Raw genomic sequence first — 18,735 nt, forward strand, 5'->3', positions numbered from 1 at the left:
ATCGACTGCAGCAGGAGCAGATTCTGCATGCTTTTCTGGAGTCGGGACATTTCCCTCTGTCCCTCTCTCGCCTTCTGAACACCTTTGAGGATGAAGAACCTCTTGATGTTCGTCTTGATCGTTTCCCACCAGTGCGCCGGGGAATCAAAGAGGGGTTTCACGGTTCTCCAACCTTTGTAATCCCTTTTGAGTTCCTCAATGTTTTCTGGGGTCAACAGTTTCACGTTCAGCTTCCATATCCCTCTGCCTACTTTCTGGTCTTCCTGTGGGTGACAGTCGGCTAGTAAGAGGCAGTGGTCAGAGAAGAACACCGGCTTGACGTCGGTGGATCTGACCGAGAGAGCTTGGGACACAAACAGGAAGTCTATCCTGGAACGGACAGACCCGTCTGGCCTGGACCAGGTGTATCTGCGCGGCGCTCCATCTGCAGGGTTGCTGAAGATGTCGTGCAGCTTGGCGTCTTTTACCGCTTCCATCAGGAGTCTGGACGTGGCGTCCAGTTTGCTGTCGGCTCTGCCGGATCGCCCAGCCGCATCGATGATGCAGTTGAAGTCACCGCCCAGAATAACCGGCCTGGACGTCGCCAGCAGCAGCGGTAGCTGCTGGAAGACGGCCAGCCGCTCGTTCTTGAGAGTCGGGGCGTACACATTGATCAGCCTGAGCGGGGCGTTCTTGTACAGTACGTCTGCTACGAGGAGGCGGCCACCCACTACCTCCTTAACTTCGGTGATGGTGAAGTCACCTCCCCGCAGCAGAATACCCAGGCCGGAGGCACGGCAATCGTTGCCTCCTGACCAGATCGATTGGCCGTGGGGCCACCATCGCGACCACTGCCTGTAGTTGCTGAAGTGCGGTAGGCCGCACTCCTGCAGGAACAGTAGGTCGGCCTTGACCTTGGCAAGGTACCCCAAGGTGGAAACACATCGCGTCGTGCTTTTGATGCTACGCACGTTTATGCTTGCAATTTTTAAACCCATTTTAAATTTTAAATAGAGTTCAAGTCCCATTTTAATAAGCAGTCCTTTATGCTGTTTCCATCCCTTGGGGCTGGACCTGCATACACACAGTGTCAGAGAAAAACTGTACTTGCCCTGGGCTGAGGAACTCGCCCTGGTCTCTTGAGGGGTTGCTGTACCGGCAGGGGGATGACGGCGGTGAGAAGAAGTCTTCTTCCTCATTCGTGGATGGTTCTTCCCTCAGCCTGTCGTCTGTGGTGTCGTGGCTCCCGGTTTCCCGGAGCAGGTGTGCATCGGTCGCTTCATTGCTCCCGGTTTCCCGGAGCTGGGGGATGGTGGACGCTCCGCTGCTCCCGGTTGTCTGGAGCTGGGGAGCGTCGGGCACTTGGCCGCTCCCGGCAGTCTGTAGCTGGGGAGCGTCGGGCTCTTGGCCGCTCCCGGCGGTCTGGAGCTGGGGAGCGTCGGGCACTTGGCCGCTCCCGGCGGTCTGGAGCTGGGGAGCGTCAGGCACTTGGCCACTCCCGGCGGTCTGGAGCTGGGGAGCGTTGGGCACTTGGCCACTCCCGGCGGTCTGGAGCTGGGGAGCGTCGGGAACTTGGCCACTCCCGGCGGTCTGGAGCTGGGGAGCGTCGGGCACTTGGCCACTCCCGGCGGTCTGGAGCTGGGGAGCGTCGGGAACTTGGCCGCTCCCGGCGGTCTGGAGCTGGGCTGCGTTGTGCCCTTCGTTGCTACCGGTGTTCTGGGGCACGGTGATCACTCCTGTTTGTTTCTTTTCGCTCAGCCACTTTTTTTGTTGTTGGTGACTGTTCTTTTCTTGCCCTTCCTCATCAGATGAGCAGCTGCTGGTGTTGCCCGTTTGGGGCGAGTGCCGCCTTTTTTCCACAGGCCTGGACTTTGGCGGCCTCTCTCTTTGGGGGAGGCTTTTTTTCTTGTTCTTTCGTTTGACCTCCTGCCATTCTCCCAGTTGTTGTTCTCCAGCTGCCTCCTCTTCCATGGTCTCTGGCTGTTGGGGAGGAGGCTGAGTGCTGGTTGCCTGGGTTTGGTCGTTTCCAGTGAGGGCCTCTGCGGTGGGAGCGGTGCTGGTCTCCTTTGAGGCGGCCTTGTTGACAGGTCCTTTAATTGCCTGCGCATAGCTGCTGCTGCGCCTTGGGCAGGCCTTGTAGAGATGGCCTGTCTCCCCGCACAAGTTGCAGCACTTGCTCTCCTTGCAATCCTTCGTCTGGTGGCCTTCCTGCTTGCAGTTGCGACAGATGGTGACAGTGCAGGTCGCCGCCACGTGCCCGGATCTCCCGCAGGTTCGACACACCCTGGGTTGTCCCGCGTACACCATGTAGCCCCGGCTTCCACCGATGGCGAAGCTGGAGGGGAGGTGCTGGATGGCTCCTTTGGCATCCACTTTCAGGGTTACTTTGATCTGGCGTTTGCTGGTCCAGATCCCAAACAGGTCATTTACGTCAACGCTGTTCCCGACACTGTCGACGTATCTGCCGAGGAACGTCAGCACATCGACCACAGGGATGTGCGGGTTGTACATGTGTACAGTGACCACCCGGTTTCTTTGTGTTGGGAGAGTGAATAGAGGCTCGGCAGTCATAACTGAAAGCAGCGTTTCACTCCCCTTTTCCTTAACTGCCTGCAGAAATTTCAGGCATGCCGCGACGTTCCTGAACGTCACATCAAAATGTCCACTGCTGGGGAAATCCTGCAGAGCGAAGATGTCCGCAACTTGGAATCCGCAGCATCCGGTCAAGATCCTCTTCACAAAAAGGGAGCGGTCGATGGGCGATTGTCCCTCCACCTTCTTCACTGTGACTCGGACAGTGTTCCGGACTCCCTGTCTCGCTCCTCGGTTTGCTGCAATCTCGCTTGCAGGTCGCCCGTCACTCCAGGCTCTCGAGCTCGCTGTTCCATTGGCCGCCGTCGCGCCTGCCAATCGCTCTCTGCCCCGGGCTGCCAAGCTTGCTGCTTGCTTGGCCCTCGTCTCGCCTGCCAATCGCTCTCCGCCCTGGAGTCCCGGGCTCGCTTCCTCATTGGCCGACGTTATGCCTGCCAATCGCTCTCCGCCCCGGCCTCCCGAGCTCGCTCCTTCGTTGGCCGCCCTCTCGCCTGCCGATCGCTCTCCGCTGCAGGCTCTCGACCTCGCTGCATGGTCGGCCGCCACCTCGCGCTGCAGGTCGCTCTCCACTCCGGGCTCCCGCAATCGCTCCTCCTCCGGCGGCCTCGGTTTTTGCTCCCGATAGCTCCTTTCTCGGGTTTCCTCGCTCACTGCTTCCTCAGTCGCCATCTATGCAGATCGCTCTGCTCTGATTGGATCAAGGCCGAAGCCAGCATGAAAATGCAGCCAAACCAGAAACACCAGTATCGCGACACAAGGTCAATTAGCATCAGAATCAAACAAATACTACACTTGATCTTAGCCAAAAGGCCGAGAAGCGATAGCCTGTAAACTCCCGCCGACGCGCAAGTGTCCCTCGGCCTCTGTCTTCTCCGTCAATCTGGCCGCGGTCGGCCGAGCGCAGGTGCGACGGCGGGCCTGCAGCAAGAGAGCAATTTCGGCCAGGGCTTACTTACTTGCAAGCCAGACGAAAAGCCGTGCCCGTATGGCACCCCCTTCCCTTCGGCGGAGATGACGCCATGAAAGCATTTGCATTTTGCGAGCAATTAACCAACCGGGCGGCGCGCAGGAGCGCGCCGGCGGGGCTTGCGGTGTCCCCTCCCCCCTCCTTTTCCAACGGGGGTGGGCGCAGTGGCTCAGAAATCCAACAGGGTGCAGCACGGTCCAGGTCAGCTGCAGAGCGGGAAAGGTGGCGAGGCCCCGCCCTGAAATCCAGGGCACGTCCCCATATGCAAATAAGAAAGAAAAACACAATTTTGATATGCAAACGCAGAGCGAAAAACACCCCCGAAGGCGGCTGCTTAGCCTGCGGCGCGGCCGGCCAGCGAGCGGGTGAAAAGTAAGGCGGCGGTACGACAAGGGCGAGCCCGAGCGGCTCTACAAAGGAAAGACAGCACGGCTGAAAGTGGTGCGAAAACTTTTTCTGCTTTTGACTTTTACGACTTCCCACCCCAAAGAGGGGAAGCTGCACCGCTCCCGGAAGCACTGCAATACCAGGTCGATGCGTGGAGTGGACGGAGCAAGCCCCTGTTCCATCTCCCTGTTCCAAAAATCAATTTAATATTTGGTCCCCAGATAGGGGACGTATCAGATATTAAACTGATAAGAACAGATACTACACTTGATCTTAGCCAAAAGGCCGAGAAGCGATAGCCTGTAAACTCCCGCCGACGCGCAAGTGTCCCTCGGCCTCTGTCTTCTCCGTCAATCTGGCCGCGGTCGGCCGAGCGCAGGTGCGACGGCGGGCCTGCAGCAAGAGAGCAATTTCGGCCAGGGCTTACTTACTTGCAAGCCAGACGAAAAGCCGTGCCCGTATGGCACCCCCTTCCCTTCGGCGGAGATGACGCCATGAAAGCATTTGCATTTTGCGAGCAATTAACCAACCGGGCGGCGCGCAGGAGCGCGCCGGCGGGGCTTGCGGTGTCCCCTCCCCCCTCCTTTTCCAACGGGGGCGGGCGCAGTGGCTCAGAAATCCAACAGGGTGCAGCACGGTCCAGGTCAGCTGCAGAGCGGGAAAGGTGGCGAGGCCCCGCCCTGAAATCCAGGGCACGTCCCCATATGCAAATAAGAAAGAAAAACACAATTTTGACATGCAAACGCAGAGCGAAAAACACCCCCGAAGGCGGCTGCTTAGCCTGCGGCGCGGCCGGCCAGCGAGCGGGTGAAAAGTAAGGCGGCGGCACGACAAGGGCGAGCCCGAGCGGCTCTACAAAGGAAAGACAGCACGGCTGAAAGTGGTGCGAAAACTTTTTCTGTTTTTGACTTTTGCGACTTCCCACCCCAAAGAGGGGAAGCTGCACCGCTCCCGGAAGCACTGCAATACCAGGTCGATGCGTGGAGTGGACGGAGCAAGCCCCTGTTCCATCTCCCTGTTCCAAAAATCAATTTAATATTTGGTCCCCAGATAGGGGACGTATCAGATATTAAACTGATAAGAACAGATTTTTTTTTTTTTTTTTTTTTTTTTTTTTTTTTTTTATTTCAATATATATGCTTTATTTATAAAAATCTTTGTTCATGTACATGACAATGCAGTCCACATCTGGTACAGTGCAAATTAACTTCAGCACATGGCACTCAATTTACAAATTACATTACATTTATCATTACATATATCAAAGCATGTTTCAATATATAACAATATACACTCCACAAATCATATTACAGATGAAAGCAGTACATGGTACTCTCTTTACACATACAGGTACATTTTCATTACATGTTTTATCAGTCATACAGCCCAAGGGGGGCCGAGATGCATTCCAACATTTCTCAAAATACATTACATTTACAATCCACCAACCGTATTATATATGGCTTAATAATACACATGAATGCAGTACATGGTACTCTATTTACATTCACAGATTACAAGTGCTTTACAATTAACACACTTGTACGTCATGCGGCCCGAGGGGGGGGTTTTCCACTGGTTTCAGCCCCTCAGTGTACACTGGCGGGAGGGCCTTAAACTGTGGCCCTTCCCCATCGTGCCTTGGCGGCGGCGGCACCAACCTTTAGTGCGTCCCTCAGCACGTACTCCCGGACCTTGGAATGTGCCAATCTGCAACACTCGGTCGTGGACATCTCCTTGCTCTGGAAGACCAGCAAGTTTCGGGCAGACCAAAGGGCGTCTTTCACCGAGTTGATGATCTTCCAGCAGCAGTTGATGTTTGTCTCGGTGTGCGTCCCTGGGAACAGTCCGTAGAGCACAGAGTCCTGTGTTACCGAGCTGCTCGGGATGAACCTCGACAAAGACCACTGCATCTCTTTCCAGACCTTCTGTGCAAAGGCACATTCCAGAAGGAGATGGATGACGGTCTCGTCCCAAGCGCAGCCTCCTCGCGGACAGCGTGCGGTGGAGCAGAGACGTCGGGAGTGCATGAAGGATCTGACGGGGAGGGCCCTTCTCACCACCAGCCAAGCTACGTCTTGGTGCTTGTTTGTGAGTTCTGGCGATGAGGCATTCTGCCAAATGACTTCGACAGTCTGCTCAGGGAACCATCCGAGAGGATCTACCATCTCCTTTTCCCGTAGGGTCCCGAGGACGTTTCGTGCTGACCACTGCTTGACAGCTTTGTGGTCAAAGGTGTTTGCCGTGAAAAACTTTTCCACGAAGGACAGGTGGTCTGGCACGGTCCAACTGGATGGAGCGTTCCGCGGCAGCGTCGCCAGACCCATCCTTCGCAACACCGGGGTCAGGTAGAACCTCAGCACGTAGTGACACTTGGTGTTTGCGTACTGAGGGTCCGTGCACAGTTTGATGCAGCCGCACACAAAGGTGGCCATCAGGATGAGGGCGACGTTTGGTACGTTCTTTCCCCCTTTCTCTGGAGATTTGTACATCGTGTCCCTCCGGACACGGTCCATTTTCGATCTCCAGATAAAGTGGAAGACGGCTCGGGTGACTGCGGCGGCGCAGGGTCGGGGTATGGGCCACACCTGCGCCACGTACAGCAGCACTGACAGCACTTCGCACCTGATGACCAGGTTCTTTCCCACGATCGACAGGGAGCGCTGCTCCCACATTCCCAGTTTCTGGCGTGCCTTGGAGATACGCTCCTCCCAGTTTTTTGTGCATGCCCCAGCCGCTCCGAACCATATTCCCAGCACCTTCAGGTAATCTGACCTGACGGTGAAGGGGACAAAGGATCGGTCGGCCCAGTTCCCAAAGAACATGGCCTCGCTTTTGCTGCGATTTACTTTCGCTCCCGAGGCCAGTTCAAATTGGTCGCAGATGCTCAGCAGTCTGCGGACCGACAGCGGATCCGAGCAAAAGACGGCGACGTCATCCATGTACAGGGAGGTCTTAACCTGAGTGCCTCCGCTGCCTGGGATCGTCACCCCTCCAATGCTCGAATCCCTTCTGATGGATTGGGCAAAGGGTTCGATACAACACACGAACAAGACGGAGGAGAGAGGACAGCCCTGCCTGACTCCAGATTTGATCGGGAAGCTTTCTGATTCCCACCCGTTGATTAGGACTGCGCTACTGATGTCTGTGTAGAGCAGTTGGATCCAATTGCAGATTCCCTCCCCAAACCCCATTTTGGAGAGCACGTCCATCATGTACGTGTGCGATATTCTGTCGAAAGCCTTCTCCTGGTCCAAGCTGATTAAGCAGGTGTGCACCCCCCTGTCCCGCACGTAGGCGATCGTATCCCTGAGTAGCGCGAGGCTATCAGAGATCTTCCTGCCGGGTACGGCACAGGTCTGATCCGGGTGGATCACCAGCTCCAGAGCAGACTTGACCCTGTTGGCGATGACCTTGGACAGAATCTTGTAGTCCACATTAAGCAGCGAAATGGGCCGCCAGTTTCTGATTTCTTCCCTCTCCCCTTTCTGCTTGTAGATGAGGGTGATGATGCCTTTCCTCATCGATTCTGACATGCTGCCAGCCAGAAGCATACCCCCGTACACTTCCAGCAGGTCTGGGCCCATCCAGTCCCACAGAGCCGAATACAACTCGACCGGTAGGCCGTCGCTTCCGGGAGTTTTACTCGTCTCGAAGGACCGGACGGCCTTTGTCAGCTCGTCCAGAGTTAGCGGGTGATCCAGACTCTCCCGCTTGCTGTCGTCTAGCTCCTCCGAGATAGACGACAGGAAAGACTGGGAGGCCGCGCTGTCTGTGGGCTTCGCGTCGTACAGCCCGGCATAAAAGGATTTGCTGATCCTTCGCATGTCAGGCTGCGAGGACGTCACAGAGCCGTCTTCCTCCTTCAGGCTGTGGATCACAGAGCTCCCTCTGTGTACCTTTTGGAAGAAGAAACGCGAGCACGTCTCGTCCTGCTCCACGGAGCGGACTCTGGAGCGGAAGATGATCTTGGAGGACTCTGAGGCGTAGAGCGAGGCTTGCTGGCCCTTCACCTCTTGGAGTTCCTCCCCGACATTGACTCCCATCGACTGCAGCAGGAGCAGATTCTGCATGCTTTTCTGGAGTCGGGACATTTCCCTCTGTCCCTCTCTCGCCTTCTGAACACCTTTGAGGATGAAGAACCTCTTGATGTTGGTCTTGATCGTTTCCCACCAGTGCGCCGGGGAATCAAAGAGGGGTTTCACGGTTCTCCAACCTTTGTAATCCCTTTTGAGTTCCTCAATGTTTTCTGGGGTCAACAGTTTCACGTTCAGCTTCCATATCCCTCTGCCTACTTTCTGGTCTTCCTGTGGGTGACAGTCGGCTAGTAAGAGGCAGTGGTCAGAGAAGAACACCGGCTTGACGTCGGTGGATCTGACCGAGAGAGCTTGGGACACAAACAGGAAGTCTATCCTGGAACGGACAGACCCGTCTGGCCTGGACCAGGTGTATCTGCGCGGCGCTCCATCTGCAGGGTTGTTGAAGATGTCGTGCAGCTTGGCGTCTTTTACCGCTTCCATCAGGAGTCTGGACGTGGCGTCCAGTTTGCTGTCGGCTCTGCCGGATCGCCCAGCCGCATCGATGATGCAGTTGAAGTCACCGCCCAGAATAACCGGCCTGGACGTCGCCAGCAGCAGCGGTAGCTGCTGGAAGACGGCCAGCCGCTCGTTCTTGAGAGCCGGGGCGTACACATTGATCAGCCTGAGCGGGGCATTCTTGTACAGTACGTCTGCTGCGAGGAGGCGGCCACCCACCACCTCCTTAACTTCGGTGATGGTGAAGTCACCTCCCCGCAGCAGAATACCCAGGCCGGAGGCACGGCAATCGTTGCCTCCTGACCAGATCGATTGGCCGTGGGGCCACCATCGCGACCACTGCCTGTAGTTGCTGAAGTGCGGTAGGCCGCACTCCTGCAGGAACAGTAGGTCGGCCTTGACCTTGGCAAGGTACCCCAAGGTGGAAACACATCGCGTCGTGCTTTTGATGCTACGCACGTTTATGCTTGCAATTTTTAAACCCATTTTAAATTTTAAATAGAGTTCAAGTCCCATTTTAATAAGCAGTCCTTTATGCTGTTTCCATCCCTTGGGGCTGGACCTGCATACACACAGTGTCAGAGAAAAACTGTACTTGCCCTGGGCTGAGGAACTCGCCCTGGTCTCTTGAGGGGTTGCTGTACCGGCAGGGGGATGACGGCGGTGAGAAGAAGACTTCCTCATTCGTGGGTGGTTCTTCCCTCAGCCTGTCGCCTGTGGTGTCGTGGCTCCCGGTTTCCCGGAGCAGGTGTGCATCGGTCGCTTCATTGCTCCCGGTTTCCCGGAGCTGGGGTATGGTGGACGCTCCGCTGCTCCCGGTTGTCTGGAGCTGGGGAGCGTCGGGCACTTGGCCGCCCCCGGCGGTCTGGAGCTGGGGGACGTCGGGCACTTGGCCGCTCCCGGCGGTCTGTAGCTGGGGGGCGTCGGGCTCTTGGCCGCTCCCGGCGGTCTGGAGCTGGGGAGCGTCGGGCACTTGGCCGCTCCCGGCGGTCTGGAGCTGGGGAGCGTCGGGCACTTGGCCACTCCCGGCGGTCTGGAGCTGGGGAGCGTCGGGAACTTGGCCGCTCCCGGCGGTCTGGAGCTGGGCTGCGTTGTGCCCTTCGTTGCTACCGGTGTCCTGGGGCACGGTGATCACTCCTGTTTGTTTCTTTTCGCTCAGCCACTTTTTTTGTTGTTGGTGACTGTTCTTTTCTTGCCCTTCCTCATCAGATGAGCAGCTGCTGGTGTTGCCCGTTTGGGGCGCGTGCCGCCTTTTTTCCACAGGCCTGGACTTTGGCAGCCTCTCTCTTTGGGGGAGGCTTTTTTTTTTGTTCTTTCGTTTGACCTCCTGCCATTCTCCCAGTTGTTGTTCTCCAGCTGCCTCCTCTTCCATGGTCTCTGGCTGTTGGGGAGGAGGCTGAGTGCTGGTTGCCTGGGTTTGGTCGTTTCCAGTGAGGGCCTCTGCGGTGGGAGCAGTGCTGGTCTCCTTTGAGGCGGCCTTGTTGACAGGTCCTTTAATTGCCTGCGCATAGCTGCTGCTGCGCCTTGGGCAGGCCTTGTAGAGATGGCCTGTCTCCCCGCACAAGTTGCAGCACTTGCTCTCCTTGCAATCCTTCGTCTGGTGGCCTTCCTGCTTGCAGTTGCGACAGATGGTGACAGTGCAGGTCGCCGCCACGTGCCCGGATCTCCCGCAGGTTCGACACACCCTGGGTTGTCCCGCGTACACCATGTAGCCCCGGCTTCCACCGATGGCGAAGCTGGAGGGGAGGTGCTGGATGGCTCCTTTGGCATCCACTTTCAGGGTTACTTTGATCTGGCGTTTGCTGGTCCAGATCCCAAACAGGTCATTTACGTCAACGCTGTTCCCGACACTGTCGACGTATCTGCCGAGGAACGTCAGCACATCGACCACAGGGATGTGCGGGTTGTACATGTGTACAGTGACCACCCGGTTTCTTTGTGTTGGGAGAGTGAATAGAGGCTCGGCAGTCATAACTGAAAGCAGCGTTTCACTCCCCTTTTCCTTAACTGCCTGCAGAAATTTCAGGCATGCCGCGACGTTCCTGAACGTCACATCAAAATGTCCACTGCTGGGGAAATCCTGCAGAGCGAAGATATCCGCAACTTGGAATCCGCAGCATCCGGTCAAGATCCTCTTCACAAAAAGGGAGCGGTCGATGGGCGATTGTCCCTCCACCTTCTTCACTGTGACTCGGACAGTGTTCCGGACTCCCTGTCTCGCTCCTCGGTTTGCTGCAATCTCGCTTGCAGGTCGCCCGTCACTCCAGGCTCTCGAGCTCGCTGTTCCATTGGCCGCCGTCGCGCCTGCCAATCGCTCTCTGCCCCGGGCTGCCAAGCTTGCTGCTTGCTTGGCCCTCGTCTCGCCTGCCAATCGCTCTCCGCCCTGGAGTCCCGGGCTCGCTTCCTCATTGGCCGACGTCATGCCTGCCAATCGCTCTCCGCCCCGGCCTCCCGAGCTCGCTCCTTCGTTGGCCGCCCTCTCGCCTGCCGATCGCTCTCCGCTGCAGGCTCTCGACCTCGCTGCATGGTCGGCCGCCACCTCGCGCTGCAGGTCGCTCTCCACTCCGGGCTCCCGCAATCGCTCCTCCTCCGGCGGCCTCGGTTTCTGCTCCCGATAGCTCCTTTCTCGGGTTTCCTCGCTCTCTGCTCCGTCAGTCTCCATCTATGCAGATCGCTCTGCTCTGATTGGATCAAGGCCGAAGCCAGCATGAAAATGCAGCCAAACCAGAAACACCAGTATCGCGACACAAGGTCAATTAGCATCAGAATCAAGCAGATACTGATAAGAACAGATACTACACTTGATCTTAGCCAAAAGGCCGAGAAGCGATAGCCTGTAAACTCCCGCCGACGCGCAAGTGTCCCTCGGCCTCTGTCTTCTCCGTCAATCTGGCCGCGGTCGGCCGAGCGCAGGTGCGACGGCGGGCCTGCAGCAAGAGAGCAATTTCGGCCAGGGCTTACTTACTTGCAAGCCAGACGAAAAGCCGTGCCCGTATGGCACCCCCTTCCCTTCGGCGGAGATGACGCCATGAAAGCATTTGCATTTTGCGAGCAATTAACCAACCGGGCGGCGCGCAGGAGCGCGCCGGCGGGGCTTGCGGTGTCCCCTCCCCCCTCCTTTTCCAACGGGGGCGGGCGCAGTGGCTCAGAAATCCAACAGGGTGCAGCACGGTCCAGGTCAGCTGCAGAGCGGGAAAGGTGGCGAGGCCCCGCCCTGAAATCCAGGGCACGTCCCCATATGCAAATAAGAAAGAAAAACACAATTTTGACATGCAAACGCAGAGCGAAAAACACCCCCGAAGGCGGCTGCTTAGCCTGCGGCGCGGCCGGCCAGCGAGCGGGTGAAAAGTAAGGCGGCGGCACGACAAGGGCGAGCCCGAGCGGCTCTACAAAGGAAAGACAGCACGGCTGAAAGTGGTGCGAAAACTTTTTCTGCTTTTGACTTTTGCGACTTCCCACCCCAAAGAGGGGAAGCTGCACCGCTCCCGGAAGCACTGCAATACCAGGTCGATGCGTGGAGTGGACGGAGCAAGCCCCTGTTCCATCTCCCTGTTCCAAAAATCAATTTAATATTTGGTCCCCAGATAGGGGACGTATCAGATATTAAACTGATAAGAACAGATTTTTTTTTTTTTATTTTTTTTTTATTTTTTTTTTTTTTATTTCAATATATATGCTTTATTCATAAAAATCTTTGTTCATGTACATGACACTGCAGTCTACCTCTGGTACAGTGCAAATTAACTTCAGCACATGGCACTCAATTTACAAATTACATTACATTTATCATTACATATATCAAAGCATGTTTCAATATATTACAATATACACTCCACAAATCATATTACAGATGAAAGCAGTACATGGTACTCTCTTTACACAAACAGGTACATTTTCATTACATGTTTTATAAGTCATACAGCCCAAGGGGGGCCGAGGTGCATTCCAACATTTCTCAAAATACATTACATTACAATCCACCAACCGTATTATATATGGCTTAATAATACACATGAATGCAGTTCATGGTACTCTATTTACATTCACAGATTACAAGTGCTTTACAATTAACACACTTGTACGTCATGCGGCCCGAGGGGGGGTTTCCCACTGGTTTCAGCCCCTCAGTGTACACTGGCGGGAGGACCTTAAACTGTGGCCCTTCCCCATCGTGCCTTGGCGGCGGCGGCACCAACCTTTAGTGCGTCCCTCAGCAAGTACTCCCGGACCTTGGAATGTGCCAATCTGCAACACTCGGTCGTGGACATCTCCTTGCTCTGGAAGACCAGCAAGTTTCGGGCAGACCAAAGGGCGTCTTTCACCGAGTTGATGATCTTCCAGCAGCAGTTGATGTTTGTCTCGGTGTGCGTCCCTGGGAACAGTCCGTAGAGCACAGAGTCCTGTGTTACCGAGCTGCTCGGGATGAACCTCGACAAAGACCACTGCATCTCTTTCCAGACCTTCTGTGCAAAGGCACATTCCAGAAGGAGATGGATGACGGTCTCGTCCCAAGCGCAGCCTCCTCGCGGACAGCGTGCGGTGGAGCAGAGACGTCGGGAGTGCATGAAGGATCTGACGGGGAGGGCCCTTCTCACCACCAGCCAAGCTACGTCTTGGTGCTTGTTTGTGAGTTCTGGCGATGAGGCATTCTGCCAAATGACTTCGACAGTCTGCTCAGGGAACCATCCGAGAGGATCTACCATCTCCTTTTCCCGTAGGGTCTCGAGGACGTTTCGTGCTGACCACTGCTTGACAGCTTTGTGGTCGAAGTTGTTTGCCGTGAAAAACTTTTCCACGAAGGACAGGTGGTCTGGCACGGTCCAACTGGATGGAGCGTTCCGCGGCAGCGTCGCCAGACCCATCCTTCGCAACACCGGGGTCAGGTAGAACCTCAGCACGTAGTGACACTTGGTGTTTGCGTACTGAGGGTCCGTGCACAGTTTGATGCAGCCACTGATAAGAACAGATACTACACTTGATCTTAGCCAAAAGGCCGAGAAGCGATAGCCTGTAAACTCCCGCCGACGCGCAAGTGTCCCTCGGCCTCTGTCTTCTCCGTCAATCTGGCCGCGGTCGGCCGAGCGCAGGTGCGACGGCGGGCCTGCAGCAAGAGAGCAATTTCGGCCAGGGCTTACTTACTTGCAAGCCAGACGAAAAGCCGTGCCCGTATGGCACCCCCTTCCCTTCGGCGGAGATGACGCCATGAAAGCATTTGCATTTTGCGAGCAATTAACCAACCGGGCGGCGCGCAGGAGCGCGCCGGCGGGGCTTGCGGTGTCCCCTCCCCCCTCCTTTTCCAACGGGGGCGGGCGCAGTGGCTCAGAAATCCAACAGGGTGCAGCACGGTCCAGGTCAGCTGCAGAGCGGGAAAGGTGGCGAGGCCCCGCCCTGAAATCCAGGGCACGTCCCCATATGCAAATAAGAAAGAAAAACACAATTTTGACATGCAAACGCAGAGCGAAAAACACCCCCGAAGGCGGCTGCTTAGCCTGCGGCGCGGCCGGCCAGCGAGCGGGTGAAAAGTAAGGCGGCGGCACGACAAGGGCGAGCCCGAGCGGCTCTACAAAGGAAAGACAGCACGGCTGAAAGTGGTGCGAAAACTTTTTCTGCTTTTGACTTTTGCGACTTCCCACCCCAAAGAGGGGAAGCTGCACCGCTCCCGGAAGCACTGCAATACCAGGTCGATGCGTGGAGTGGACGGAGCAAGCCCCTGTTCCATCTCCCTGTTCCAAAAATCAATTTAATATTTGGTCCCCAGATAGGGGACGTATCAGATATTAAACTGATAAGAACAGATTTTTTTTTATTTTTTTATTTCAATATATATGCTTTATTCATAAAAATCTTTGTTCATGTACATGACAATGCAGTCCACATCTGGTACAGTGCAAATTAACTTCAGCACATGGCACTCAATTTACAAATTATATTACATTTATCATTACATATATCAAAGCATGTTTCAATATATTACAATATACACTCCACAAATCATATTACAGATGAAAGCAGTACATGGTACTTGCTTTACACAAACAGGTACATTTTCATTACATGTTTTATCAGTCATACAGCCCGAGGGGGGCCTAGATACATTCCAACACTTGGCAAAATACATTACATTACAATCCACCAATCGTATTACATATGGCTTAATAATACACATGAATGCAGTACATGGTACTCTATTTACATTCACAGGTTACAAGTGCTTTACAATTAACACACTTGTACGTCATACGGCCCGAGGGGGGGTTTTCCACTGGTTTCAGCCCCTCAGTGTACACTGGCGGGAGGGCCTTAAACTGTGGCCCTTCCCCATCGTGCCTTGGCGGCGGCGGCACCAACCTTTAGTGCGTCCCTCAGCACGTACTCCCGGACCTTGGAATGTGCCAATCTGCAACACTCGGTCGTGGACATCTCCTTGCTCTGGAAGATCAGCAAGTTTCGGGCAGACCAAAGGGCGTCTTTCACCGAGTTGATGATCTTCCAGCAGCAGTTGATGTTTGTCTCGGTGTGCGTCCCTGGGAACAGTCCGTAGAGCACAGAGTCCTGTGTTACCGAGCTGCTCGGGATGAACCTCGACAAAGACCACTGCATCTCTTTCCAGACCTTCTGTGCAAAGGCACATTCCAGAAGGAGATGGATGACGGTCTCGTCCCAAGCGCAGCCTCCTCGCGGACAGCGTGCGGTGGAGCAGAGACGTCGGGAGTGCATGAAGGATCTGACGGGGAGGGCCCTTCTCACCACCAGCCAAGCTACGTCTTGGTGCTTGTTTGTGAGTTCTGGCGATGAGGCATTCTGCCAAATGACTTCGACAGTCTGCTCAGGGAACCATCCGAGAGGATCTACCATCTCCTTTTCCCGTAGGGTCTCGAGGACGTTTCGTGCTGACCACTGCTTGACAGCTTTGTGGTCAAAGGTGTTTGCCGTGAAAAACTTTTCCACGAAGGACAGGTGGTTTGGCACGGTCCAACTGGATGGAGCGTTCCGCGGCAGCGTCGCCAGACCCATCCTTCGCAACACCGGGGTCAGGTAGAACCTCAGCACGTAGTGACACTTGGTGTTTGCGTACCGAGGGTCTGTGCACAGTTTGATGCAGCCGCACACAAAGGTGGCCATCAGGATGAGGGCGACGTTTGGTACGTTCTTTCCCCCTTTCTCTGGAGATTTGTACATCGTGTCCCTCCGGACACGGTCCATTTTCGATCTCCAGATAAAGTGGAAGACGGCTCGGGTGACTGCGGCGGCGCAGGGTCGGGGTATGGGCCACACCTGCGCCACGTACAGCAGCACTGACAGCACTTCGCACCTGATGACCAGGTTCCTTCCCACGATCGACAGGGAGCGCTGCTCCCACATTCCCAGTTTCTGGCGTGCCTTGGAGATACGCTCCTCCCAGTTTTTTGTGCATGCCCCAGCCGCTCCGAACCATATTCCCAGCACCTTCAGGTAATCTGACCTGACGGTGAAGGGGACAAAGGATCGGTCGGCCCAGTTCCCAAAGAACATGGCCTCGCTTTTGCTGCGATTTACTTTCGCTCCCGAGGCCAGTTCAAATTGGTCGCAGATGCTCAGCAGTCTGCGGACCGACAGCGGATCCGAGCAAAAGACGGCGACGTCATCCATGTACAGGGAGGTCTTAACCTGAGTGCCTCCGCTGCCTGGGATCGTCACCCCTCCAATGCTCGAATCCCTTCTGATGGATTGGGCAAAGGGTTCGATACAACACACGAACAAGACGGAGGAGAGAGGACAGCCCTGCCTGACTCCAGATTTGATCGGGAAGCTTTCTGATTCCCACCCATTGATTAGGACTGCGCTACTGATGTCTGTGTAGAGCAGTTGGATCCAATTGCAGATTCCCTCCCCAAACCCCATTTTGGAGAGCACGTCCATCATGTACGTGTGCGATATTCTGTCGAAAGCCTTCTCCTGGTCCAAGCTGATTAAGCAGGTGTGCACCCCCCTGTCCCGCACGTAGGCGATCGTATCCCTGAGTAGCGCGAGGCTATCAGAGATCTTCCTGCCGGGTACGGCACAGGTCTGATCCGGGTGGATCACCAGCTCCAGAGCAGACTTGACCCTGTTGGCGATGACCTTGGACAGAATCTTGTAGTCCACATTAAGCAGCGAAATGGGCCGCCAGTTTCTGATTTCTTCCCTCTCCCCTTTCTGCTTGTAGATGAGGGTGATGATGCCTTTCCTCATCGATTCTGACATGCTGCCAGCCAGAAGCATACCCCCGTACACTTCCAGCAGGTCTGGGCCCATCCAGTCCCACAGAGCCGAATACAACTCGACCGGTAGGCCGTCGCTTCCGGGAGTTTTACTCGTCTCGAAGGACTGGACGGCCTTTGTCAGCTCGTCCAGAGTTAGCGGGTGATCCAGACTCTCCCGCTTGCTGTCGTCTAGCACCTCCGAGATAGACGACAGGAAAGACTGGGAGGCCGCGCTGTCTGTGGGCTTCTCGTCGTACAGCCCGGCATAAAAGGATTTGCTGATCCTTCGCATGTCAGGCTGCGAGGACGTCACAGAGCCGTCTTCCTCCTTCAGGCTGTGGATCACAGAGCTCCCTCTGTGTACCTTTTGGAAGAAGAAACGCGAGCACGTCTCGTCCTGCTCCACGGAGCGGACTCTGGAGCGGAAGATGATCTTGGAGGACTCTGAGGCATAGAGCGAGGCTTGCTGGCCCTTCACCTCTTGGAGTTCCTCCCCGACATTGACTCCCATCGACTGCAGCAGGAGCAGATTCTGCATGCTTTTCTGGAGTCGGGACATTTCCCTCTGTCCCTCTCTCGCCTTCTGAACACCTTTGAGGATGAAGAACCTCTTGATGTTCGTCTTGATCGTTTCCCACCAGTGCGCCGGGGAATCAAAGAGGGGTTTCACGGTTCTCCAACCTTTGTAATCCCTTTTGAGTTCCTCAATGTTTTCTGGGGTCAACAGTTTCACGTTCAGCTTCCATATCCCTCTGCCTACTTTCTGGTCTTCCTGTGGGTGACAGTCGGCTAGTAAGAGGCAGTGGTCAGAGAAGAACACCGGCTTGACGTCGGTGGATCTGACCGAGAGAGCTTGGGACACAAACAGGAAGTCTATCCTGGAACGGACAGACCCGTCTGGCCTGGACCAGGTGTATCTGCGCGGCGCTCCATCTGCAGGGTTGCTGAAGATGTCGTGCAGCTTGGCGTCTTTTACCGCTTCCATCAGGAGTCTGGACGTGGCGTCCAGTTTGCTGTCGGCTCTGCCGGATCGCCCAGCCGCATCGATGATGCAGTTGAAGTCACCGCCCAGAATAACCGGCCTGGACGTCGCCAGCAGCAGCGGTAGCTGCTGGAAGACGGCCAGCCGCTCGTTCTTGAGAGCCGGGGCGTACACATTGATCAGCCTGAGCGGGGCGTTCTTGTACAGTACGTCTGCTACGAGGAGGCGGCCACCCACCACCTCCTTAACTTCGGTGATGGTGAAGTCACCTCCCCGCAGCAGAATACCCAGGCCGGAGGCACGGCAATCGTTGCCTCCTGACCAGATCGATTGGCCGTGGGGCCACCATCGCGACCACTGCCTGTAGTTGCTGAAGTGCGGTAGGCCGCACTCCTGCAGGAACAGTAGGTCGGCCTTGACCTTGGCAAGGTACCCCAAGGTGGAAACACATCGCGTCGTGCTTTTGATGCTACGCACGTTTAAGCTTGCAATTTTTAAACCCATTTTAAATTTTAAATAGAGTTCAAGTCCCATTTTAATAAGCAGTCCTTTATGCTGTTTCCATCCCTTGGGGCTGGACCTGCATACACACAGTGTTAGAGAAAGACTGTACTTGCCCTGGGCTGAGGAACTCGCCCTGGTCTCTTGAGGGGTTGCTGTACCGGCAGGGGGATGACGGCGGTGAGAAGAAGTCTTCTTCCTCATTCGTGGATGGTTCTTCCCTCAGCCTGTCGCCTGTGGTGTCGTGGCTCCCGGTTTCCCGGAGCAGGTGTGCATCGGTCGCTTCATTGCTCCCGGTTTCCCGGAGCTGGGGTATGGTGGACGCTCCGCTGCTCCCGGTTGTCTGGAGCTGGGGAGCGTCGGGCACTTGGCCGCCCCCGGCGGTCTGGAGCTGGGGGACGTCGGGCACTTGGCCGCTCCCGGCAGTCTGTAGCTGGGGAGCGTCGGGCTCTTGGCCGCTCCCGGCGGTCTGGAGCTGGGGAGCGTCGGGCACTTGGCCGCTCCCGGCGGTCTGGAGCTGGGGAGCGTCGGGCACTTGGCCACTCCCGGCGGTCTGGAGCTGGGGAGCGT

The 18,735-nt window shown here is 55.9% G+C and overlaps 4 protein-coding genes, 1 non-coding gene and 7 pseudogenes across 5 annotated transcripts; all 12 read right to left on the bottom strand.

The window, feature by feature from the left end:
* Positions 1 to 1,023: 1,023 nt before the first annotated feature.
* On the bottom strand, positions 1,024 to 3,240 carry LOC147099094 (uncharacterized). Its single transcript, XM_085969183.1, has 2 exons — positions 1,651 to 3,240; positions 1,024 to 1,323 (listed from the first exon to the last, which is right to left on the bottom strand). Exons 1-2 carry the CDS (start codon positions 3,238 to 3,240, stop codon positions 1,024 to 1,026), a joined length of 1,890 nt encoding a protein of 629 aa, XP_085825309.1.
* Positions 3,241 to 3,258: 18 nt separating this feature from the next.
* LOC147099095 (U2 spliceosomal RNA) lies at positions 3,259 to 3,393 on the bottom strand (annotated as a pseudogene).
* A 638-nt stretch (positions 3,394 to 4,031) lies between these two features.
* LOC147099096 (U2 spliceosomal RNA) lies at positions 4,032 to 4,222 on the bottom strand. Its single transcript, XR_015074007.1, has one exon. It is a non-coding gene; the product is annotated as a U2 spliceosomal RNA (small nuclear RNA).
* Positions 4,223 to 4,860: 638 nt separating this feature from the next.
* LOC147099097 (U2 spliceosomal RNA) lies at positions 4,861 to 5,061 on the bottom strand (annotated as a pseudogene).
* Positions 5,062 to 5,538: 477 nt separating this feature from the next.
* On the bottom strand, positions 5,539 to 6,810 carry LOC147099098 (uncharacterized). The gene has a single exon (XM_085969280.1). The coding sequence runs from the start codon at positions 6,748 to 6,750 to the stop codon at positions 5,539 to 5,541; it is 1,212 nt and encodes a 403-aa protein (XP_085825406.1). The 5' UTR covers positions 6,751 to 6,810.
* A 101-nt stretch (positions 6,811 to 6,911) lies between these two features.
* On the bottom strand, positions 6,912 to 11,122 carry LOC147099099 (uncharacterized; annotated as a pseudogene).
* Positions 11,123 to 11,144: 22 nt separating this feature from the next.
* LOC147099100 (U2 spliceosomal RNA) lies at positions 11,145 to 11,291 on the bottom strand (annotated as a pseudogene).
* Positions 11,292 to 11,929: 638 nt separating this feature from the next.
* On the bottom strand, positions 11,930 to 12,133 carry LOC147099101 (U2 spliceosomal RNA; annotated as a pseudogene).
* Positions 12,134 to 12,608: 475 nt separating this feature from the next.
* Positions 12,609 to 14,699, bottom strand: LOC147099102 (uncharacterized). The gene is made up of 2 exons (XM_085969185.1): positions 14,695 to 14,699; positions 12,609 to 13,284 (listed from the first exon to the last, which is right to left on the bottom strand). Exons 1-2 carry the CDS (start codon positions 14,697 to 14,699, stop codon positions 12,609 to 12,611), a joined length of 681 nt encoding a protein of 226 aa, XP_085825311.1.
* Positions 13,384 to 13,465, bottom strand: LOC147099103 (U2 spliceosomal RNA; annotated as a pseudogene).
* LOC147099104 (U2 spliceosomal RNA) lies at positions 14,104 to 14,308 on the bottom strand (annotated as a pseudogene).
* A 61-nt stretch (positions 14,700 to 14,760) lies between the features above and the next one.
* On the bottom strand, positions 14,761 to 16,089 carry LOC147099105 (uncharacterized). Its single transcript, XM_085969282.1, has one exon. The coding sequence runs from the start codon at positions 16,087 to 16,089 to the stop codon at positions 14,761 to 14,763; it is 1,329 nt and encodes a 442-aa protein (XP_085825408.1).
* Positions 16,090 to 18,735: the final 2,646 nt, after the last annotated feature.

Source organism: Somniosus microcephalus, chromosome 28 (genome assembly GCF_052327205.1).
Source record: "Somniosus microcephalus isolate GS21.2 chromosome 28, FLI_Smic_1.0, whole genome shotgun sequence".
In the NCBI taxonomy this organism is placed as follows: Eukaryota; Metazoa; Chordata; class Chondrichthyes; order Squaliformes; family Somniosidae; genus Somniosus; species Somniosus microcephalus.